Source organism: Peromyscus maniculatus, chromosome 7, assembly GCF_049852395.1.
Source record: "Peromyscus maniculatus bairdii isolate BWxNUB_F1_BW_parent chromosome 7, HU_Pman_BW_mat_3.1, whole genome shotgun sequence".
In the NCBI taxonomy this organism is placed as follows: Eukaryota; Metazoa; Chordata; class Mammalia; order Rodentia; family Cricetidae; genus Peromyscus; species Peromyscus maniculatus.
The window spans coordinates 477,516-503,330 of record NC_134858.1 but is presented as its reverse complement, the minus strand read 5'-3'; the positions used below and the strand labels follow the sequence as shown (position 1 = coordinate 503,330).

Below are 25,815 nucleotides of genomic sequence, written 5' to 3'. Positions count from 1 at the left end.
ATGGGTACCACTATTCCTTGTCCAGGTGGTCTTGGACTATATAACAAGTATGAGCAAGTGAGCCAAAAAGCAAAGAAACAACATTCCTCCATGTTTACTGCTTTCAAGTTCCTGCCCTGACTTCCCTCAATAATGGACTGTGACTTGGGAATATAAATCTTTCCTACCCTAAGTTGCTTAGGTCATTGTCTTTATCACAGCAATAGACTGAAATTAGAACACCATGCTGAACTACCGTTTTCTCTCTAATTTTTATGACATAAGTGCCTTCTATATTCATTGTCTTCTTGTTATAAGTCATGTAGGAAAAAAGAAAAGCATTTCTCAGTAGGTTCTTCAGCACTGGAACAGATCACTGATTCTCTATGGTTGAGCATCAAAGTAGTTTGTATTAAGATGCTATCTTTCTACAAACCACCACCAGCTTTTGTGGTCCACATTAGGTAAGTAAAGTGTTCAACTGAATTTTAAATTTTAAGGTAGAGATGTCACCACAGTGAATATTTTCATTATCGTATATGAGTAGAACCATGGAAAATATTCCCTCATCTTCTAACTCCTGTAAACACTGAACTCCACTGTGTTGAAGTTGATCTACTATGTAAATGAAAGTCTATACATTCCTATACTACTTTGTTTCACATACATAATTTCTAAACATCACAATAATCATGCATTTGTCTTTGCAGTTATTTAAAGCATTCTATAAATCTCCTGTCTTATCTTTTTTATTCATTGTATAATGAAGGTTTTGTCATCCCCAAGATGAAAAACTATGGTTCAGAGAATATATGAAAGTGTCTTTCCCTAATATCACACTGGTGGTAAAGTTTTTTCCAAGCCTGGATCTCTTGACTCCTATAATAGTGTTTGGGAGTGATCTTTAAAAGAAAACAGAATCAAATTCCCCTTTTCCATTAGAGTACACACAAATCACCTAGGGAGCTCAGCTATCTAGACAGACCTAGAAATGTGGATGTCCATCAGGGAGTGTCAGGTAATCATGCAGATACTGAGCAGCCACATTTTGAGAAACACCACTCAAGGTGATGGCACACTATATGGAGATTGTAGGGAATACTCCAAAGGGCTATCTTATCCATGTAATATGGTAATTAAAAATAAGTAGAGGGAAAGATGCTTTTGGTCAGTAGAGATCAATGTCCTAAGCACAAAAACATTTTCTCTGTAACGGTGACAGTTAACTCTTCAAAGTTATATCTCTTGTTTTCCTGAACAGCAGTAGGATGACCAGATGTCTGCTGTGTCAATTCAAAGCTTTTCCTTCTCAGATGAAACAGGTGTGTTATTTCTCTTGCAGGAAGACAGACATCACTTGTAGCATTTCTCACTTCAGATGGGCTTTGAAGGAACTCATTTAGTTGAAGTACTACATGCCAATTTTTTCTCATGAGACTGGGCTGACATTTTGTTGACAAGGACAATGTTCTAAGGCCACCTGAAAAAGCAAATTCTATACTCAAGTTAGAAAAGGACCTTCTACATGCACCTGAAAAATCTTGGATCTTTTCAATAAGATACAATTTCACAATTTGGAAGTCTGAAGAAGATAACGTATTTGTGTTCCCATAGTAAACACGCCAATTAGCATACAGTTTTTTCTATAGGCCAAGTAGATTGACAGTATCTTGGATTACTTTTGAACTTTGTGTAGACAAAGGAAACTATGCCAGTCTATTTCTTAAACATATTGTGGTGGTTTAAATAAGTTACTGTCATCATTATGAACTCAGTGTTGCTAATTTTGAGTTTTATTGAATTATATCAATGTCTTATTTCTCTTAATAGGTTTTTCCTGATTAATATTAAACTTCTCCAAGAGCAAATTCATTTGATTTGAACCTCACAGATTGATACATCAGCTCAGGAGTTAGAGTGTTTTTCCATAAAACACTTGAAATTATAAACTAAGTGATCTTAGTAGAATCTGCTCAGCTCTGCTAGTTTATGTTAGTGACTAGAGGGTGCTGAGTGAGGTTGACTGAGCTTTTACTTAAATCCCACACATTAAGCTGTAGTTTTCTTTATTTTCCCCTAAGACAGGGTTTCATGTGTCCTTGACTGGCCTTGAAATATATATGAGGATGAAGATGTTCTTCTACTCATGATCCTCTATCTAGTCTCCTCTCCCAAGTTCTGGGATTATAGAAGTCAACACCATGCCCATTTTTATGCTGTACTGGGAGTAAAACCCATGGCTTCCTGAATGTTAGGAAAGCACTCTACCAACTGAGTTTTTCCAGCCCTGGACAATAGTTTTTATCTGAAGGTGCTGATGTCTGTATATATGATCTATTTGTTACAGAAGTTGTAAAAAAAAAATATGCCTAAGATTTAAAAACTGTATTCAGTGGATTATGAAATGATCAATATATCAATTGTAAAAACTTTTTTTTACATATAGGTAATTTTTACTTTAGTATTATTGATAAAATGGTGACCACTCTTCAAGTTCTTAAATGAAAGAAGATAGAACTCCATGAGCATATAAGTGATGATAATTCATTGAAGCTTGCTATAAGCATACTTTTCATTCTGTGGCTTAAGAGTAAAACTTATGGTTTACCATCTTTATTATAAAGATAGAAAAATTAGGTGGAAATTCTCACAAGTATGCATCTATTTTGTGAGATTAATGTCACAAAATCATGGGGGCAATTCACATTGTTATTTCATTGTCATTTTAAAAAATTCATGTTCTGAAAAGATTTTTTTTCTTAATGTTACTCGGACTAGATTACTGTTACTAAACTACTATTTGTCTCTGCATGATATTTATTTCTTTTTAACACCTATCTCTTGTTTGTCTGTAATAAATTTTATGGAAGTTATAGATTGCAGAAAGAATATAAGAGCATTCATTGTGTATAGAATCAAGTCAGTCAACTGTCCTACTGTTCTAGCCTCAAAACAAATGTTGGGAAAAGAAACATAATCAGTGTAATTAGCTTATTAGGTGGAAAGATCCATGATAATGTAAAGATGTTACAAAGAATTTATTTTTATAAATCTTCAAGGAGGTCTTTGTGTTTTCTTGAATTTTTTTCCTCCTGATCACTTACATCTTAGCAGGTGGCCAAACATAGTTTAAAAGACTAATTGTTGATAAATGATTAAGACATACATAAACATATTAATATCCACTGTTTACTACCATATTGTTCTAAAGGCAAGTGACCATTTATACTGTCTTGCTTGAAGAAGTATTTGACAAAAGAAGCAATATTGCCAGTTTGTAAACTTTCTTGTTCTAAAGAAAGCAGCTCTGTTCTGTAGATAAAATTATGCAAATAAGCTATTTTATATTAAAGATGGTCCCCATAACCTCACATATTTGAATGCTTAGTCATCAGAGAGTGGTGCTATGTGAAAGGACTTGAGGATTAGGAGTAATGACCTTGTTGGAATAAGTTTGGCCTTGTTGGAAGAAGTGTGTCCCTGGGGATGGCCTTTGAGGTCTCTCTCTGTCTGCAGATCAGGATGTAGTTCTCAGCTACTACTTCAGTGCCATGCATTATGCCATATTCCCTGTCAAGATAATGGACTAACCCTCTGAAACTGTGGGCAGGCCTCCACTGAAATGTTTTCTTTTATAAGAATTGCCTCAGTCATGGTATCTCTTCACACCACTCTAACAGTGACTAAGGCAGTATGTATAAAGGAGGTTGTTATGTAACTGGTGGCACACAGATTTTTCATTTAAGGAAATCTGTACTTGCATAAACATTCTGTGAAGAGAGGACCAAACACTACACCACTTAGGGCTCTGTGTCTAGTTTAAACTGAAATTTAAAATGGAGCATAGTCTCAGTTATCTTTTCTACTGTTACGTTAATTTATTTTCTTGTTTCAAATCAACATCCTTTCATTCTCTCTCGATCAAAGCCATCAGTTATAGTCCCAATAACAGCAATAAAGGAATGAGAAATTATTTACACGAGATTTATTGCTGAAAATTAGAAGTTACTCACAGAGTTCAGTTAAGGTGAGAGATCTTTAGGTTTTATACAACTCACTTGGGCAGCATTGCAGAAAATCAGAGAGGGGTGAGGCTTGAGGCAGAAGGAAAATGACATGAGATGTTTGGAAGCAGCCATCAGAAAAACTTGGTGAACCAAAACATATGAAGTGATAATGAACAATAAAAGATACAACCAATCCATAGCCTGAAATTTTGAGGTGCAGACTGTATATGGTAAATTTAAAGAAGAAATTAATCAATAAAACTTGAGGAGTCTGAAGGAAGACCTTTGAATACTTAGATACGAGAGCTGGCTCTCTGGGAGGCCTTGATGAGCTATTGTTGCTGCTAAGTAAAACATAATGTAGAGATTTGTGCTTTGTATTAAAGTATAGATCAAGAAATTAAAAACCAGGGTTGTCACTAAAAAGAATTATTTTAATCTACTTAAATGATACAATATTTACTTAGAGAAACCTAAGGAAAGAGAAAATTAGTTTAAAATATATTTTGGGAGTTGTTTTAGCTGCATACTAGGTAAAGGGCAGGTATTGGTTTACTTAAAAAATTAGCCCATATCTAAAATAGTAGCTACATAAGACTCATGACATGGCTGCATTTTTGATAATTATTCAAGATCCATATATATATATTTGGTTTTTCGAGACAGGGTTTCTCTGTGTAGCTTTGTGCCTTTCCTGGAGCTCACTTGGTAGCCCAGGCTGGCCTCGAACTCACAGAGATCAGCCTGGCTCTGCCTCCCGAGTGCTGGGATTAAAGGCGTGTGCCACCAACGCCCGGCTAAGATCCATATATTTTTTATACTGTATAAAAAGATGAGCTGAAATGGGGTATGGTAGAAATCACTACCCCAGTCTCTAGGAAAATACATCCTGCAACACTAATGGTGGTACTAATCTCTACAACCTTTGCAGGCATATTATCTTAGCTTTGCCTTACTCCTTCCATTAGGAACCTTTTCCCAGTGGCTTCCAGATGTCCTTTCTTAAACAGTAGCATAGGACACTGCATAGTTCAGAGAACCAGTGCCAGTTGCTGGATATTTCCATTCCAATTGTACATCCTAGAACTGGGGGAGATATCCACAGTATGGATTGAAAAATGCACTAGACCCACTGGGAAATGTTACACAGTATCTGTGTGTGTGTGTGTGTGTGTGTGTGTGTGTGTGTGTGTGTAGGATCTCCAGAAGAGGTCAAAATCTCAAGTCCATTATATAAAGAAAAATTTGAGTGTAATTGGCACACATCTTCCTGTATACTTTAAATGATCTTTAGTTTACTTCTAATACTTAACACAATATAAATAAGCTATGTATCTACTTGTTACAATGTTTCATAAGTATATTAGATGAGATTGTCTAGAGTAATGTAACCAACAAAATGTATATTTATTATAAAATGGGTATTTGTTAGATTGGTTTACATGTAGGAGCTAGGTAGTAGAACAATGGCCATCTGCATACTGGAAAGGCAGAGAAACCATTAGTTGCTCAGTCCATGAAGCTGACACAGCAGTCCCTGGAGAGTCACAAATTCAATCCACATTCAGCAAGGAAGGCAACAGAGTAACAGAAACAATCACAAAGAAACAGGAAGACAAGTAGGTGAAACTGTTTTTTCCTTAGACCTGGTTACATCTGGGCTACCTAGAGGAAGGTGCTATCTATTCTGAGAATGAGTCCTGTGTCCCATCCTACACACACACACACACACACACACACACACACACACACACACCACTGACATGTATTCACAGACATGACCATGACCAAAAGTCTGTCTCTTGGTGATTTTAAATCCCCTCAAGGTAGCAATCAGGACCAAACATCATCGCTGTGGGAAATATACTAAGAAAGTGTGTGTGCATGCTCAGCATAGATAAAATCATTCCTAATGTTTTTGGTCTATAGTTGGTTGCATCTATGAACAAATAGCAGTATTCTCACTCTTTCTGTTCCAGCCACAGGTCTTCCTTACAGTTCTTCTCTTTGGCCTTTTACCTTAGAATTTTTCCTCTATCTGAAATTCTACTTCCCTATGTAAGTACATAACTAACCTCTCAACCTGTCAACTCTTCACTTAAATGTCATGTTCTTATAGAGAACCATCCACACCTCTTTAGAAATGGAATCCACCAGGCCTCTCTTAACATCTTTATCTGCTCTACATCTTTTCTCTATGAAGAAAAACATGTCACTTCAGAACATGATGCATGTTTATCAATTTTTCTTATTGATTACAGTCTATTCTGAAACAGTCCATTGAGTTTCACACTCCCTCCACTTCCTCCTTTCAACCACTCCCTCCAGCAAGAATTATCCCTGAAGTGCAGCAAGCAATCAGTAAATTAATAGTGACAGAATCATAGGGATGCATTAATGAATGTCAATGCCGAATTGACATTCAAAAACAGATGAGGAAAGATAAAAAACCACGTGGCTTACAGGTGATTAGTTAGGGTAGAAGAAGAGGATGGAACAAGTTGGTGTTTACTGTCCATTATGTAAAAAGTATAATGTTTGAACTTGTCATGCTTTCTCATATAATCAATCCATCCAAAGAAATTGCAACTGAGTATTACAATTTTTTCTTTCAGATATAGATATGCCAAATTCTCACAACGACAAAGTGGTGGGTTGGTTTTAAATATATCTGACTTGAAAATAGTCATAAAAACGTGCACTACTCACTTTTTGTTGTAGTGATAAAATACCATGACAAAAAGCAATTTATAGAATGAGTTTATTTTGTCCTACAGTTCCATTGGAAGATAGTTCATGGCAGCAGGTGGCTGTAGTGTATATATCAGACACACACAGGAAGAAGAAAGAGCAATCAGGAAATGGGGCAAGGTCATAAATCCTTAAAGCCCTCCTCCATACTTCCTCAAGCAAGGTTCCACATTGTAACCATTCCATAACCCCTCCCCCAAATATCACCACCAACCTGGGACCAAGGAGTTAAATACATGAGCCTGTGATGGGACATTTCTTGTTCAGACCACAATACATAACAAGACAAATTTACTTCAGGACAGACATAGCCATGAAGGGATAAAAGAAGTCAGAAGCTAAAAAAGTAAAGCATGCTCACACCTGCCACCAGATTATGACAATTTATATTTTCAAAACTTCAGTTAAATTCTTCAATGTAAAACATGAATCAAATTGATATAGTCCCATTATTGTTTCTTAGCCTTTTATCTCACAGGGTTCTGATTTGAACAGGCTAGATCCAAAACAATAAAGTTTTAAAATTATATGCAGACAGCCAATATTTCTAATCAAATTATTGCTCCTCTCATCCCTTAGATACTTTCATTCAAAAGCTGATATACAGTAAATTGTAAATTATGAGACACAATACATCACAGTATCTTGATACTCATTAAGACTTGAGATCATTTCCTTCATTCTTCAGAATTATTGTCATAACTGACAAATCCTAATTGTTAGTTATAGTTTATATTTTCTCTTGCTTTATAACAATTGTTTTATGAAGAAATTAAAAAGTTATCTACTAAAGACTTCGGGAGAAGGCTACCAAGATTTTCACACTGGCAGTTCTTTAGTCTCAAGGAAACAACAATCACAAAGGTGTAGCCTGAAGCTGCTGGAAATGGGCAGTAACAAAAAAAACCTATTCTATGGGTAGAAAATATGCAGTAAGTTGCATTTAGGTCCTGCAGGGACAATGGACTTATATCTTACTTTACTCTTGACTGATACCCAAGAATACCATTTCAAAGGAGAAGAAATGATGGGAATGACACAGAAGAGATTTCTCTTATTTTTCTGTTTCACTTTTAGACTGGGTCTCACTATGTAACCCTAGCCAGTTTTGATCTCTGGGGCTCAGACTTCTGAACAGATGATATTATAGAATGACCCTATGCCTGCCTTTAAGTTTCTTTCTAAAATATCCAAGAATAAAGAAATATTCAAATTAGCTTAAAGAGTCAATATGTATTTTAAGAAATTTTCTTCTTAAGGTCAATCAACATTGCTAACATGTTTACCTGGAAATTTAAATTAACCAAAAGACATTGAAAATTTCATTTAGAACCAGCTAATAACTTTTTTCCCCCTTTGGTTTTTTCGAGACAGGGAATCTCTGTGTAATCCTTGCCTTCCTGGAACTTGCCAACCAGACCAGCCTTGAATTGACAAAAATCCTCCTGCCTCTGCCTCCAGAGTGTTAGGATTGAGACGTGAACCACCACCACCTAGCTTTAGATCTATTTTTTTTTTAAATATATTCAGCCACATATAGTAGCACATACCTTTAATTCCAGCACTTGGCAGAGGCAGTCAGATATCTTGTGGGTTCAAGACCAGCCTGATCATTTTAGTTAGTTCTGGAATAGACAGAACTAGAACGTGAGATCCTGTCTCAATATATAATGTATGTGTGTGTGTGTATATGTGTATGTGCATTGGTACAAAGGTCAAGACACCTTGTGGGAGTCAGTTTTCACCTTCTACTATGTTGGTCCTGGTAACTGAACTCAGGGTATTAGGCTTGATGGCAAAGGCCTTTATCAACTAAGCATCTTACTGGTCCACATGTTCCTTTAATAGAATGGTTCTTAACCTTCCTAATGCTTCAATTCTTTAATACAGTCCCTCATGTTATAGTAACCCCTAACCATACATTTATTTTCATTGCTACTTCAAAACTGTAATATTGCTACTGTTATGATACTAATATAAATACCTAATATTTCTGATGGTCTTAGGCAACTCCTGTGAAAGTGTAGTTTGGCTGCCAAAGGGTCATGATCCACAGATTGAGAACTACTGTTTTAATATATAAACAACATCTTAGTGTTTTCAATATATATATAATTTTAAGCTATACTTAAGCTTAATCTAGAGAGGTAAAAGCAGGATAATCAGCTACATAGCATGATTGAGGGCAACCTGGACTACATGAGATCTCTCTCAAAAATAGAAAAGAAAAAGAAGTCTTATTTGAAAGGGCCCTACTACAATTTTTAATTTTTTAATTATAAACATTTTTTAATCAAGTGATGGTCTTAAAACATGTACATGTTACTTTTAATTACGTTTTTTGATTGAGCCAATTACAAAAATCATAAAAGTTTCTCCCTGGTCAACTCAGTCTGGCTAGACATTGATCAATCTTACTAGGACTTTCCAAGAATATGCTTTTGGTTTCACTGACTAGATAAAAATGCCTCATTCTTCCTGGATTGGGACAAACTATGAATAAGGAAAAACAGCTAATTGTGACTGAAAGAGCAAAATTTGGTGTGGCTGATAAATTTTAACTTCTGGAATTTAACTGTTAAAGGGAACTATTTGAGTTGTCTTTAAAGCTTAAACCAATTGATGAGGAATAGTGATTCCTGGTAATAAATCAGTCAGGATTGCTAGTTACTTCAGCCATTAAAAAGTAATTTTTTGCTCACAAGTTAATATCCCTTTCAGCCTCCAATTTACTTTTTTTTACATGGCATTTATGATTACAATGAACACAATATTTACTTATCTGTTTGCGTTTATCAGCCTCCCTTTCTAGAAGGTAAGCTTCCTAGGAATAAGGGCTTTGCTCTTGTTTTCTACTGGTGTGTATGTTTGTGGTAACAGATATTAAATCCAGAGCTTCAATTAGAAACACACGTTCTTTCACTGAGCTAAACACCAACCTACTTTACTTGCTCACAACTCCATTCCTAGTACTTAACAGTAAATAGTATGAATTTAAAGAATATCTGTTGAATGAAGTTTCTATGAATTCAGAGAATCACCTGGCTAAAGTTTTACTGGGCATCCACAATGTGCTAGAAAGATCCAGTGAGAAAGTTACTATGATTTTTTCGGAACAAACAGTTGTAGATAAAACTTCACATTATTTCCTACTGTCCAGGAGTGTTCACTTAATTAAAAGGTCACATCATTGTTTCACTACGATCCTACATAGTATAGGATCTTTATATATAAACACTTTATAACAAAGCTTATCTTCAAAATGCTGCACACTTATACAAAGATCACAGGCCTTTCACAAGTTAAAGCCAATCACTTTTAAACACCATACGTAGAAGGCATGTAATAGGAACCTACGTTTTATGAAGTCAGTCAATAGTAGCACACAGAATGTTACCTAAGTAATCTCTACTCTCAGCTCTCCTTTGGTAATGTCCCCCAAGTTGCCTCACTAACTAAAGGGATAATTTAGCCTCTTTCTCAAAAACAGATAGGCAGTTTTTTTTTTTCCTTTTACACCTGATATGTTCAGATAAATGATCAGACCTTTTGAAGAACAACACACCAATTCCCCTGATCATAGTAGCTCTGTAGAACGCTAACATCACCCACAGCCTGGCAGGAAGCCTCCAATTCTCCATCACAGAAAACATGGTAATAACGATGAAACACGGGACTTGGGTCAGGGGATCCTGCTAACCCGAATGGCTCAACATCTTTGTCTTTACTAGGGTTTCCCTTGAAGTGCCAAGGAACCAGAACATCTTGGGAGTGAAAGGAAGTCCTGTTTGTATGAACAGGAAGCTCAGAACTAGGAACTTTCCTTGACGTACATTCTCCCTCTTGGATGTTATTAGTGGTGGGGACAGATGATGCTTGGTCTTCACTGCCTAGGTCAGGCGTCTGATTTACGAGTAGTCCTGCAGTGGTTGTGGCACTGTTTATCCTGTTTATCTCCTCTTTATCTTCTTGGCTAGTTTTGCTTCCTTTGAGGTACTTGGACTTCTGGTTTTTATACTCTTGTTCCATTGCCCAGACATATATGAGGGCCTGCCCACCAGGTCTCAAGAGACGGGCAAGTTCTTGGAGAGCTGCCACTCTACGCTCCTAAAAGAAAATTTAAAATGAAATGACTGTCATTTATTAACCTACAGGAGACAGAGAGAGGAAGTAGAAACATATAATTAAATGTAGGATTATTGTATTAAAACACCTGGCAAAGGCAGACTAGACCTGAATGAATTTAATTTATAGTGTGAGAAATAGATTACACACAGGAAACAAAAGATTCCCTGGCCTGAGGACACCAGGCTCTGAGTACACGGAAGTCAATGCAGCTGGAATGCAGGGGACAGAATTATAGAAAAAGGAGGAAGTGCAGGGAAATGCCTACAAAGGCTACACGCAAAGTCTTCTAAAGGCATCGTCCAGTTCCTATGCTACAGAAGCAATTCCTTGGTGAAACTCCAAGAAATTCAGCAGAGAAGCAGCTGGGAAGTTAGAAAGCAAAGCAGAGGTTTCAGCAATCAAACAATGCTGGAGACAGAAGATGACTTTAGGGTCTTCAAGGTACAATGGCAGAGATATAAACCAAGCTTAACCTGAAACCATAGGGAGGGTTAGAAATAAGTAGCTATAAACTGGCTACAATAGAGCAGAAAGCCAATCCTTAAAGAATTATAGTGATCAGCTTACATGTAGTTGTAGGTCCAGAATCCAATAATAATAACAACAATAATAATGATGATAAACATGAGATATATTGAAAGCAATCATGACCAAAGCCCAAAAACCAGAGGCAAAGACAGACTAGGAAAATAAAATTGCAAGCCAGAAGAAGGCAACAGGTGTCCACCTTTATTACTTTCCATCTTGGTCCCTTTAGACAAAGGGTCCCTTGAACCTAGCACTAGCTAGAGCTAGACTGCCTGCTAGACTACCAGCCAGTAACCACAGAAATCTTTCTATCTCTGTCACCTCAGCATGGGAGTTACAAGTATGTGTGTGTGTGTGTGTGTGTGTGTGTGTGTGTGTGTGTGTGTGTGTGTACCACGCCCAGCTTTTATGTGGGTGCTAGGTTCTAAACTCTGGTCTTCAAACTTTCACATAAAATGCTCTGAACTACTGAGTCACCTCTCTAGCCCCAAGAACATTTTTGTAGATATAAAAGAAAGGGTGTATAACTATTGCTGAGGGAAAGAGAGAGAGACAGACAGAGACAGCTATAGAGAGAGACAAAGAGACAGAGATACTTTGGTTTAATGAAATTCTTCCTTTTTTTTAGTAGGAAAATGAAGAAAACTTTCACTTATTTAACTCTGGAGTATGTTTTTCACAGTTTATCTGGATTCTTTGTAACCATCACTTCCAGGAATACAAGAAAAGAAGTAGCAAAATAGCTTTCCTTTCAGAAAGGCTACCTGTCAAGGTGTTTTCAATTTCTTATGTATTCTCAGAAACTTTACCCTCAGTTTTTACAGACAGAAAAGGAGATAACTGTTATTATTTTCATTAGACTTAGGAACGTTCCTACCACCAATTAACCATGAGGTATGGCCTCTGTCGGTGCAGAAATACTCTGCCCACTATTATCTATCCTTTTATAAAAGATGTAAAATTATATAACACAACTTTCTAAATCCATACAGTGCTTCAACAAGGCAACTGTTTGAATATTTGAGAAGTGAATTCAAGTTCAGTAAGTAGGCTCCATGATCATTCTACCTCTCAGATGTTTTAGTTTTTATATGGATTAAAACTAATATAATGCCAGGCAGTGGTGGAGCACGCCTTTAATCCCAGCACTGGGGAGGCAGAGGCAGGCGGATCTTTGTGAGTTCGAGGCTAGCCTGGTCTACAGTGAGATCCAAGAAAGGCGCGAAGCTACACAGAGAAACCATGTCTCGGGGAAAAAAAAAACTAATATAACATTTAACAATGTTATTATTGGTCTCATAAATTGTTTTGTAAGTTTCTCACATTTCTTCCAGTTGACTTGCTACTTGCTATAGTTTCTATTAACCCAGATAAAAACCAAGCGATGTACTACTTGGAAATGAGACTGGGTTTACACAATTATTTTCATCTTAATGTTTTGTAGTTATTGTCCTCTATTTTCTGTACAGAGACAAAGTTTAGTTAATCAAAATTCAATATAATAGCTATGTATATTATAAACAGTTATTCTGTATTCAGTGTAATTAAGAATTAAACATTGTATGTCTTGGACTAGGGAGATGGCACTGTAGGTAAAAGCTCTCGGCACTACCTGATGATTATTGTGTGATATTGTTTATATTCTGAAAAATAAATCTTGCTTGGAGTCAGAGGGCAGAGATAGCCACTAGTTAATCATAGAGGTCTAGAGGTCTGTGCAGAGACGAAACAGGAAGTAGTAAGGTGGGGTGGAGACAGGATCTCAGCCTTTTTGGATGGGATAGTGGAAGAGGAAGGAAGCGACTGTGGCTATTCTCCTGCTTCCCTGATCTTTCAGGTTTTTACTCTGATATCTGACTCCTGGATTTTACTGAAAAGATCAATTAGATTTATGCTTCTCTGGCACCCAACTCTTGGGGCACAAATTCACAAAAAAAGCTGCTTGCCAGTGGCTTTTCACCTACTGGCACATACCAGGGCTGCATGTAGGAACTGTATCCAGTGGAGTCACCACACCATCAGCTTGATTTCCCTTTCTTCCTCAAGCCCTCTGATCAAGTCTGAGATTTTTCTGTTGCAGCCTCTCTATGCAAACTCCACAGGTGCTTGGGCTCCAAACACTGCTGGAGTTAGGCCCTCACAACCAGTCAGCTCTGCCTTCAGGTAGCTCTGTGCTCTCACTTTGTGCTGATCACAAGTGCTGTTTTCACAATACCTGTTGCAGAAGGGTGGCTCTTTGGCTCCCCCTCCCATGGGTTGTGGGCTTTCCCTGGACCCTCTCCTCACACTGCTGACACTGTTCTCAGCTAAGCTGTTTTCCACTTAGACATGTTACACAGTAGCAACCAGCCTCCCACTTTCCCATCGTCATCAAAAGATTTGGTGAGACAATTGGGAATTCTTAAAGAGGGGAAGTAGTTTATAAAAAAGAGAAAGAGTTTTTTCCCACATTAAAAAATGGGAAATACTATCACAATGGAGGGAGTTAGGTCTCTGTATGATTACATAACGGATGATTTAAAAATGGAACAATTAGCTGGGTGGTGGTGGTGCATACCTTTAATCCCAGCACTTGGGAGGTAGAGCCAGGTGGATCTCTGTGAGTTCGAGGTGAGCCTGGTCTACAGAGCGAGATCCAGGACAGACACCAAAACTACACAGAGAAACCCTGTCTCGAAAAACCAAAAAATAAAAATAAAAAATAAAATAAAATAAAATAAAATGGAACAATTAAATGAGGGGATAAATAACATGGATGGGATTTACATAATGTCAATTATAAACATCGGTTTGATAATTCTAAGTTGGTTGATATGAGTGTCATGATACAGGCCTTAGAAATGGTTACCACTGATAATATGCAAGCCTTACAACTAATTACTAAAAAAAAAAAAAAAAAAAAGGGAAAGAAAAAAAATTGACTGATAACTTACAAGCACTAGAAAAACCTGTTAAAATAAATAATAGAGATATTCAGACACAGACAGAGGAATTTAAAGGAGTACCAAACTCACCACTACATTCTAAAATTAGAGAGGAACAGCCCAAGATTATCAAAAAATCAACTTTAATTTACCCAATCTCCTTACAGGAACAACTGCCAAATGATAGGCATCCCCCAGGCTAAGAAAGAACTGACTGGATTCCCGTGGAAATGTTAGATTTGGGGTAACTTAAGGAATTAATAGTCTCATATGGCATGCATTCACCTTTTGTGGAGCAGATGATATATTTGTGGTCAACTAGTAACAGAATTGTCCCACAAGAATGGAAAGACTTGGTTGCAGCAGTATTAAAACCTGGTCCTCAGTCACAGTGGAGGACCTGGTGGAAAGATGAGGCTAGGACCATTGAACAATGAAGTAGGGCTAAAAGTATTAAAATTTCCCATGAATAACTTCTTGGAAAGTATGATTATGCTGATGTACAAAGATAGTCTTTATATGATGACCACACCCTGGTTCAGCAGCTTTGAATGCTTGGGACAGAATTGAAGAAGTCAGAAAGAGAATTGAGTCATTTATCAAAGTTATACAAGGCCCAAAAGAAACCTTCAATGATTTTTTACAAAGACTGACTTGAGCTGAAAATAGAATGATACCAAATTCAGAAAGTAGACAAGTAATAATTGAATATTTGGCTTTTGAAAATGTTAATTCACAATGCAAAAGGGTAATTAGGCCTTTAAAGGAAAGATCAGCACCCATAGAGGAATGAATCCAAGATACAGTCAATACTGAATCTCATAAATATGATGATGGTTGGATAGGAGAGATGATTACCAGACGCTTCAGGAAAAATCAAAATATCAGGTGTTTTAATTGTGGCAAACAAGGTCACCTAAAAAGGGATTGTAGGCACAGCATTCCTAGAAACAATGTGTTTATTTTTATTTATTTATTTATTTATTTATTAGGAATAATGCAAACAGAAGGCCCCTGCCTTCTGGAGTATGCAGAAGGTGTGGCAAAAGCTGACATTGGACAAATGAATGCAGATCAACAAGGGACACGTAAGGGATCTCTTGTAAGCCCCCATGTCAAATTTGGTTCATTTCCCCTATTCCCTGTCACCATGGAGGAAACTCCTCCCCAGAACAAATAAAGGGCCCAATGCCTATTGTAAAAAAACATACTGCTTTGGATGATAGGTCAGCTTGAGAAAATAAGACCAAAATATCAAGAAAAACCATATAACAAATATTATAAAAATTAGATTTGAATGAGAGACCTCTTGATTAGAAGAGGTGATGGTTCATCAAATAGCATGACCACACAATCTAAACTAACTTATAAGACTAACAAATGCTTTTTTTTAATCAGCTAAAACTTGCCAAAAGGGAAACTCCCCAAAGTTAGGGTGTGGGAAGGGTTTTGGTTTTGTCTTTCCAGGAGAATGAATGTATCCAGGTAAGGAATTCGAAGACCACTGGATCTGAGGAGAAAGGACAAATCATCCAGAGAAAATGTCCCAAGGAAAAGACTAAATTGGTCAATTGATATAGCACATTTCCAACAGAATAAAATTTCATAAATTTTCCCAAATGTTTGTTTCTGCTGTTCTCTACAGACACATAATGCAAATGGTCTTTTTGTAGTCCTAGTTCAATTAAACATTAAACTTGGCTTTGGAGTTGGAGTGTGGCTCTCTCCTTCTCTAAACCTAAGCATGCTTATTAAAGGAAAATCCAAAATCTGTCTTATGTCAGAAGAGCCACCTGATATGGGACAAAAACAAACAAACAAATAAAAAAAACCCAAACCAAACTAATCTATTGCCATTAATCTCATATTCCTTTGGTTTTATTTTGACTCTTTAAAGCTTTTTTTAATGTATAAATATTATCTCAAAATTTATAAGATACATATATCTTATAAGGTGTATGTATGTATGTATATACATACATACATATACCTTTTTGTCATGATATTAATGGTCATATAGGGTACTAATACTAGAAAAACACTTCATCTAGCTTCCTATACATGATTTTGAGTTTGAGTCTCAATCAGGTAATTAGGAATTATGGTTTTGTACTATGGATGTACATAACAAATTATGGTCCTTTAACCTTTTTGAGATCTGCTGCATATTGCTGTAGATGGTTGTTTGATAAATAAAACACTGATTGGCCAGTAGCCTGGCAGGAAGTATACGCGGAACTAACAGACAGGAGAAAAGAAAAGGACAGAAAGGCAGCAGGGAGAGACACCAGTCCAGGGAGCATCACGTAAAGGCAACAGGTAAAGCCACAGAACACGTGGTGACATATAGATTAACAAAATTGGGCTTAGTATAAGAGTAAGAGCTAGACAATGGTAGGCTAATGGCCGGGCAGTTTAAATAATGTAAGAGTTGGTGTGTTTATTTTATAAGTGGGCTCTGGGACTGGCAGGGCTTGGCAGGAGCTGGAGAAAAACTCTCCAGCTACAGGGTAGGTAGTTTTTGGTTACTCAGTAGGTTATGGACATTTGACATGGTTTAGGGGGGTAGGATACAAGTTGTTATTAGTAATGGTTAAAAAAAAAAAGCAGAACAAAGAAGATTAGATTCAGAGATCTTGTTCTGAAAAGAAAAAGGGGGAATACAGAAATGATAGGATAAAAGGGTAGATTATTGAATCTGCTTTTAAACCAAAAAAGCAACTTCTTGTTTTAAATATTTTACATTGGCTTGGATTTTTGTATATTGATACAAATTTGAGGTTATTTTTGTTATACTGTATATATGTTTCTACTCTTAAGATATTTTTATATATTGATACAAACTTAAGGTTATTTTTGCTAGAATATACTGTACATGTATTTCTACTTTTGTTCAAGGTATTATGCCTATACAGCTCATTTAACAATGTCATGTAAATTTATAGTTCTTGAATGTTATTATTACAAACTATTTAGGATAATAAAGAAATACAGATTAGTAGTCACCTATTTCGATCAAACTTGTAGTCAGGTTAGGTATGTTTTCAAGGTCAAGCAGAAATAAGTGGTCTTCAAACACTTTAGAGATCTACAGAATATGGCATTTCAGATGATTTAATAACATAAGTTTTTTTTATTTTTTATTTTTTATTTATTTATTTTTAAAGACAATGAGACATGTCTGCTCCTGGCAGCATCAATCTACTTCAGAGAAGATGATGGGCATTGAAAAAACTCCATATGGAGTTTACTTCTTTGTGGCAAAAGTTAGCAACTGGGCAAGAAACTGCCCTTGCCTCAACTGCTGACAGTATGCTTTTAAAATTGAACAAGCAGGACAGAAAAGAAAGTGACTGTTGAACTTCACCATGACAAAGTGGAATACTCCTTCAAAAATCCTGCTTCACAGAAAAGTCTGTCAGATATTCTAGGCCTATACGCTGTAGATGAATGCCCCAATGTTACAGAGGAACCTTGAGTGACTGTCCAGGCAGCCAGCTGTTTCTGTCATTTCTTAGTTTTAGAAGTTGTTTGCTTTGCACTTCCTGTTTACTCAGGTAATATTAAATCCTTCTCACGTTTCTGATGGCGTTGATGACTAGATTGTTATAGTTATAGTTTTCCTTGTTACCAAACTCAGAAAAGAAACTCACTGAAGAGGTGTAAAGTGTATAAGGTTGCGAAACATAAAAAGATAGTTTGGAGTGGGTAATGCAAGTTAGGATAGAAAGTCAATTAGGTAGAACACTTTGGACTCACCAAAATAGGATAGATACTGGAGTATTTTCTCTGAATTTGTCAAATGCAAAAGGATTAGTCATTGTTAACGTAATTATTGCCTGTATATATTTGTATATAATTATGTACTTATTGTATATAGTTTTTTATGTTAGTTAAAACTTTCACTTTTTATTTAGACAAAAAGGGGGAATGTTGTGTGATTTTTGCTTGTATTTTGACAAATAAAGCTTGCTTGGAGTCAAAGGGTGGAGCTAGCCACTAGATAACCAGAGATGTCTGGAGGTCTATACAGAGAGGAGACAGGAAGTGATAAGGTGGGGTGGAGACAGGTCTCAGGCTTTTTGGACTGGACGATCAGAAGAAGGAAACAACTGTGGCTGCGCTCCTGCTTTTTTGATCTTTGAAGTTTTTACTCTGATATCTGACTCCTGATTTTTATTGATAAGATTAATTAGATTTACACTTCAGATGACCTGAATTCAATTCCCAGAATCCTGTAGCAGGAATCTTAAAAGTTCTCATTAATAAAATCAAACCCGAGGCCAGTTATTGGGGTCCATGCTGGTAGATCAGAGAGACAGAACAAGCCACAGCTATCTCACCTCACCGGATCCTCAGCTGGTCTTGTTTCCTCAGACTGGAAGCTTCTGTGTCCTTATCCCAATGGCTCTCAGCTGAACTGCTGCTGGAAAGCCTGAAGCTTAACCAGCCACATGCTTAACCAGCCAAATGCTTCTAGTTTCTGGTCTCCACGCCTTATATATCTTTCTGCTTTCTACCACCACTCCCTGGGATTAAAGGCTGGCTTTCTGGGATTAAAGGCGTATGTCACCATGCTTGGCTATTTCCAATGTGGCCTTGAACTCACAGAGATCCAGAGGGATTTCTATCTCTGGAATGCTAGGATTAAAGGTGTGAGTGCCACCATTTTCTAGCCTTTGTATCTAGTGGCTGTCTGTTCTCTGACCCCAGATATATTTATTAGAGTACACAATATTTTGGGGAACACAATACCACCACAGAATCCATATGTTGGAAGGGCAGAATTCACTCTCAAAACTATTCTCTGACCTACACAAGTACCTATGGCAAATGGACACTCACATCAATACCCACATACACACATTTACTCTAAAGTAAGTAAATGCAAATAAAATTAAAAATTTGATATATTACCATTTCAATTACTTTGAAATGACTTAGATTATAAATTAACATGTTAAAACAACTATTATCCTGTGTCCAGTCAAGAATAAAACAAGAAAAGACTTTTTTTCCTTTTAAAAAATGAATGAATAAAACCTAAGGGACTTTAAACTAAGCTAATACGTCCATAAAACTAGAAAAAAAATTTCAATGAAGATATAAAATAAATTCTAGAATAGTATTAACACATTAATTTCACAGTAAATTACATATATCTCCACAGAGAATTGAGCTAGAATTCAAGCCAGCATAAATCACCAAGAATGAAGCAGAAATCTTAAAAAGGGTAGCAAAATGTAGAACATATTATCAATTTAGAATTCAAAGTATAATCAAAATAATATTGTTTTAAATAGAGTTTAATGACACAAAAAGAGGATGTGCTACCAATATTTAAATACTTAGTAATAAATAAATACTTAAATAAATATAGCAAAGAGAATTCTTCAAGCAAAAGAAAGCTAGTCTTTCAGAAACCTTTAAAAATGCTTCAAAGAAGGAAGACTAGAAAGAGTAAATATTGAAAAGTACAAATAAATATCAAGAGCTTAAAACAACAAAACTAATAAAAAACAATACCACAGTGGAAGTCAGAGGAGCTAAGTGGTGTTCTGATGTCTTACATTGCTAAGAGGGCTAAGCATCACAACTCAAGGTAGACTAAGGTCATGGGTAGATATTGGGCACCATGGTAACCACTATAAATAACCAAAGACTATCTAATCAGCAAGCTAAGGGAAGAGGAAAAACTAGAGTATGGCTATGAGGTAAGTAATCAAAGAGAACTGTTATCAGTTTTTGTCACTGGTGAAATGCCTGAGGAAAGCAATTGTAAAATGGAGATGCATTTTAGCTCACAGACTTTCAGGTTTCACTCCATGGCCACTTGGCTTCTTGTTCCTAGGGCTATAATGGACTCATCAGAGAAGAAGGCATCCTGGCAGAGCTGCTCACCTGATGGCAGCCAGGCAGCAGATAGAAGGGGACCAGGAAGAGAATGCCATTCAAAGTCACTCTACTGGTGAGCTCCTTACTTCAAATCAGGCCCCACTTCCTCATAGTCTATGCAGCATAAAGTAATCAATGAGTTAACACATTGATGGAGTTAGCACCCTCATGACCCAATCACCTTCCAACAGAGCCACCAGCTTGGGGCCAAGCCTTCAACACATGAGCCTTTTTTATTTACTTTTGGAGGATACTTCATGTTGAAACCATGACAAAAACTAGAAAAATAAAAGAAAAAAAATTTAAGGAAAGGCTTATACTGAGTCACATACATACAAACTTTTCCTGCCACTTTAGTTACAAGCTTTTACAGAGGGAGAAGCAATACTCACCGCAGTTGAAAAATGGTGAATGACAGCAATGGAGATGCAAGCATCAAAAGACTCACTTCGGAATGGAACTGACAGTGCATCACAGACTAAGGCCTGAAACTGCCTCTCTCTACAAATGTCCACAAGGTTCTGGCTACGATCACAACCAATCTGTTATAGGGAAAGAAATTTGTAACATTTAGTTTACATATCACAAGAGGTTTATTTCATACCTTAGACTACTCACACATGCTTCAAATACATAAGCAAACAACCACATTACAAGTCATAAGAATCAGTACCAAGTCATGACTACAGTCAGGAGAATCAGTCATTACCAAACAAAAAAAGAGAATTTGGGCCAGATATGGTGGCACATACTATTAATTACAGCATGGTGGAGGCAGAGGCAGGCAAATCAAGGCCAGCCAGTATTACATAGTGAAATCCTGTTTGTTTTTTGCTTTTTTTTTTATCATTGTTAAATATTATTTCATTTTTTAAAGCTATTAAGTTTTTTTTTTTTTTTTTTTCTGTTAAACCCCTAGCCTTACAAAGAACAAAATGCTGAATTCACAGTTTGTAAAATTATGCTTGTTTAAATTTTTCTGTATCAGAAAACCATCCTAAGGGAACAGGGCCACTGAAGGCAGCAAGCAGAGCAAGTATTTCTACCTCCCCAAGCAGGTAAAGCCCAATAAGTCCCATGACCACCTCTGATTCTGTGAAAGTGTCTGAGGGCTTCCCATCTTCAAAATAACTGTTCTGTTTAATAACATATATACAAACATCGAGCTCTTTATGGTGCTATGTATGCCCATGTGTAGAAACGTGCATATCTATATAGATATAACTGTGAAGTGCACATGTAAGCTATGGAAGTCATAGAAGGGACTCAAAAAACACTAACCAATCTTTTAATAATTATTCCCAGACATTTCTTTATAACCCAATCCAGTAATGAGTAACGCTTTTTATTCTGTAAAAACTTGTAACTAGCCAAGCAGTGGTGTTACATACTTTTAATCCCAGCACTCAGGAGGCAGAAGCAGGTGGATCTCTGTGGGTTCGAGGTGAGCCTGGTCTACAAATTGAGTTCCATGAAAGCCAGAACTTTACTAGGTAAAATTCAATATGGGAATGTCCTAAGGGACTATTAATAACAGGATTGGCACCATTCCTAACTCTTCCCTTTGTTTAAGATCCATGCCTGGATGATCACATTTCTTTATTTTCATCCATATGCTATACAACTCAGCCAGTAAGTACAAACTCAGACTGGAAACACCATTCAAATAATATATACAGTTTTATGTTGGCCACATTTCCTTACACTTAAATTCAGTTCAGAAATTATCATAAGCCATAAGTATGCCCAGTCATAACTGACAACTGCATCTTACTAAGAGTCAACAGAAAGGTATCCAGTCTGACTATAAAACAAAGCTTTAAAAGTAGGGCTCAATAGTTTATTCAGAAGAAAGTTGCTAATAACAACAAAGAAAACTGGAACAGTAGCCATGTAAAATAAGAGGAAAGGTCTCTCTCCTTTTGCCAGATGCTTTTGACAGTTTAGATATAGCATACCTTTTCAATAACAAGAAAGCACAGGCAATGTGTCATACAAATCCCACTGATGGAGAAGTGGCCCATGCCTGGCTCAAGACTTTCATCTTTCGTTTGTTTTGCTGGAGTCTTCCACAAAACGTAGTTAAATCATGTTTTTTCTCTTCCTGCTATAAATACTGAGGATAATTCATAATAATTCTATACAATTCTCCACAATATAGCAGAAAGATGGCCTAATTATAAGCAAAAAACATGAACTCGAGAACTCTTGCAAAGCTCCATATTTCATTGTGGTAGATAGAGATTAAGGACATAAAAATTTATATTAGGCTTAAAAATATTTTCTTTACTCTTCCCTACTTGTGTACACATTATGTGTATGCATGTGTTCATGTTCATGTTCATGTGTGAGCATGGTCACATGCATGTGTGTTAGTCCTTGCGTAATTTAGAATCTCTTGTTTTACTGCAATGTACACCAGCTACCTGACCTAAAACCTTCTAAGAATTCTCCTGTCTCCATCTCCTATCTCACTGGAGGAGAGAGTAAACTACATTCACCTTCTACCACATCTGAATTTTGTTTATTCTGAGGATTTCAACTCAGGTCAACTTGCTTGTATGACAAGCAATTTACCCACAGAGCCTTCTCCCCAGTGCAACTTCTTTATTTTTAAAATTTTCAAAGAAAAATAAAACAAGCCAAAACCCTAAATATGTGACTGTGGAAATATAATTAAAACATGAGGGGCTGGAGAGATGGCTCAGAGGTTAAGATTACCAACTGCTCTTCCAGAGGTCCTGAGTTCAATTCCCAGCACCCACATGGTGGCTCATAACCATCTGTAATGAGATCTGGTGCCCCCTTCTGTATACATAAATAAATAAATATTAAAAAAAACATGAAAGAAATCATTAAAATAAAGTTTCCTTTTCTACTATTAAACTATCAAACATAACTTTTAGAGCAAGCAAGTAATGCTTACCTTAGCAGGTGAGAAAGGGAAGGAAGGAAGGAAGGAAGGAAGGAAGGGAGGGAGGGAGGGAGGGAGGGAGGGAGGGAGGAAGGAAAGCATACACTTCAGAGTGGACAGGGGACTGCATTGAGAAGGACTCCTACACAGTTTTAAAATCAAAATGTCTCACAGTAATGGCAGTGTGATAAAAATCTCTCTTTACATAATGTTGACAACACAAACTGGCACAGCCATTTAAAAAGCAATTAGTCATACTATCTTTAATTTTTACCATAAAAATGTCCACAACTTTTAGCTTAATAACCACTCTTCTAAAATTCATTTTTAAAAATAACACAAATTATAGAAAAAGCTAACCAGGCTAAGAGCCACTGACCTGTATTAAATTCACCCAGGCATATTCTTTGTAACATATTTTGAGTTAGTTATATTTCCACAGTAGAAATGATAAAATTTTATCATCAGTTAGTAATTTGCCGAGAATAGACCACAGATTTTAAAACCTGATCATCTTATCACCAAAATCTGTATTTTTTTCTTCTTGTCACAATGTCTTTCAACACACATGTTTGCATACGGTGAAAACTCATGTGTTTTTATTATAGCATACATACTCATCTGGAAATCTACCCTCCTAACAAATAGGTTATTTGTATGTGTGTATGCATGCATGTACATGCGGCTGGAGGTGGACCCTGGAACCCAGAACTCATACATGCTAAAGCACTGTGCCACAGAGTTAAGGCCCCAGTCCTTCAGTTACGTAAAACAGTGCTTAACTGACAACAACCATAAATACAGGAATGTCACCTAATTTAAATATTCTAAACTCCAGAAACTTTGAGACAATTAATGTAAAAATGAGAAAAAGTGTTATGCATTATCAAATTACATAAACTATGGTATTAAATATTTATGGTAAAATAATAAGAAAGTATACTCTGCCGGGCAGTGGTGGCGCACACCTTTAATGCCAGCACTTGTGAGGCAGAGGCAGGTGGATCTCTGTGAGTTCGAGGCCAGTCTGGGCTATAAAGTGAGATCCAGGACAGGCATCAAAACTACACAGAGAAACCTTGTCTTGAAAGACCAAAAAAAAGAAAAAAAGAAAAGAAAACCTTAATAAAAAGAAAGAAAAAAGAAAGAAAGGAAGGAAGGAAGGAAGGAAGGAAGGAAGGAAGGAAGGAAGGAAGAAAGAAAGAAAGAAAGAAAGAAAGAAAGAAAGAAAGAAAGAAAGAAAGAAAGAAAGAAAGAAAGAAAAAGAAAGAGAGAGAAAGAAAGAAAAAATATTATAAGCTAGTTTACTAGGGTAATAGAATACAGATAGGTAAATATCTTTCAGCAATATTCTGAATAGGGGCTTTGTTTTTCTTAAAAAGACACAATATTTGGGCTACAGAGCACTTGATACTCTTGTAGAGGACATGGGTTTGATCCCCAGCACAAATACATGGTAGCGAATTATCTGTCATATAACTCCAGTTCCTGGGGATCCAATTCTCATTACTGGCATTTGATAACAACAGGTTTGCACATGGTACATGTACATACACAACAGGCAAAACACAAACATATATTAAGTAAAGTAAATACTTTTTAAAAAGAATATATATATGTACATACATAAGCACACAATTTTTAAAACTATGAAGAAAACATTACAGCTGGAGAGATGATTCAGAGGTTAAGAGCACATACTGCTCTTACATAGGATGTGAGTTCAGTTCCAAGCTTTGTAATGTGATCATCAATAAACTATTTCATGATTATAAACTATAGATTAGAAAGGAATTTTTGGAGAGGTTTTCTATAGTGAAGCATCCTAACAAGGGAAAGGTAAAGCAGATGCACAAAGCAGAAAAATTATGGAAGAAGGCAGAAAGATTTTAAGAGCCAGAGGAACAAGACATCTGCTATAATACAGCATCTTCTATATATGACAGTGAAGCTGCACCCATGGATCTCAACAATATGGCTGCTTAATTATGGCTAGACCTGAACAGTGACAACACACCTGACATGTTAATGTGGATGGGAGAAATTTCACAAGGCCCCACTCCTGCATGAAGAGCTATGGACAATTAGTGACTATTGACAGAGGGAGAATCAGTCTTCTTCAAGGAGGAGTGCCCCTCATAGGTTATGTAATCCCAAACTGTCATCCCTAAACATACACACATACACATATATACACACAAACACAAACACACACATGCAATAAATTGACTCAGCAGGCTGTATTTATACATACATATAAATACAGTGACAATAACAGTTAAATAAGAGGTCATAAACTAAAGAGGGAAGGAAACATAGGAGGAACTGAAATTGGGAGAGGAAGAAATGAAAATGATGTTAAATACAGTATGCATGTATGAACCGCCCCCCATTTTTTTCAAATTAAAAAAACAGGAGCAAGAGTTACTTGCCATATATAACTCCTTGTTGATGCCAAGGTACTTTCCATTTCCACATCCAATATCTGCCACTATTGAACCACTTGGCAAAGCTTTCAGGAATTCCACTATGCGTGGCCATGGGCTGTGCCTTGTGCTGCTGAAGTGTCTTGCAATCAAATCATATACACGATGAACATGCTCTTGCTCCAGCTGCCATGCTTCTTTACTACTCTCTGGAAGGGAGGGAGGTGTGGCCTTCCTCTGTCTGTCACAGACCGAGGAGTAAC

General features: G+C 36.6%; 1 protein-coding gene across 3 annotated transcripts in view; it reads right to left on the bottom strand.

Moving 5' to 3' along the window:
• Positions 1-6,730: 6,730 nt before the first annotated feature.
• Alkbh8 (alkB homolog 8, tRNA methyltransferase) overlaps positions 6,731-25,815 on the bottom strand; it is a 53,558-nt gene continuing 34,473 nt past the window's right edge. For 2 of the 3 annotated variants that reach the window (XM_015985615.3, XM_015985616.3), the window contains exons 10-12: positions 25,559-25,815; positions 20,605-20,754; positions 6,731-10,844 (exon numbers count right to left, since the gene is read on the bottom strand). In XM_015985615.3, the coding sequence (XP_015841101.1) occupies positions 10,278-10,844; positions 20,605-20,754; positions 25,559-25,815 (974 nt within the window). In that variant the 3' untranslated portion in view covers positions 6,731-10,277. The remainder of the gene's footprint in view (positions 10,845-20,604; positions 20,755-25,558) is intronic. The other variant, XM_042280419.2, reaches the window with a different exon arrangement.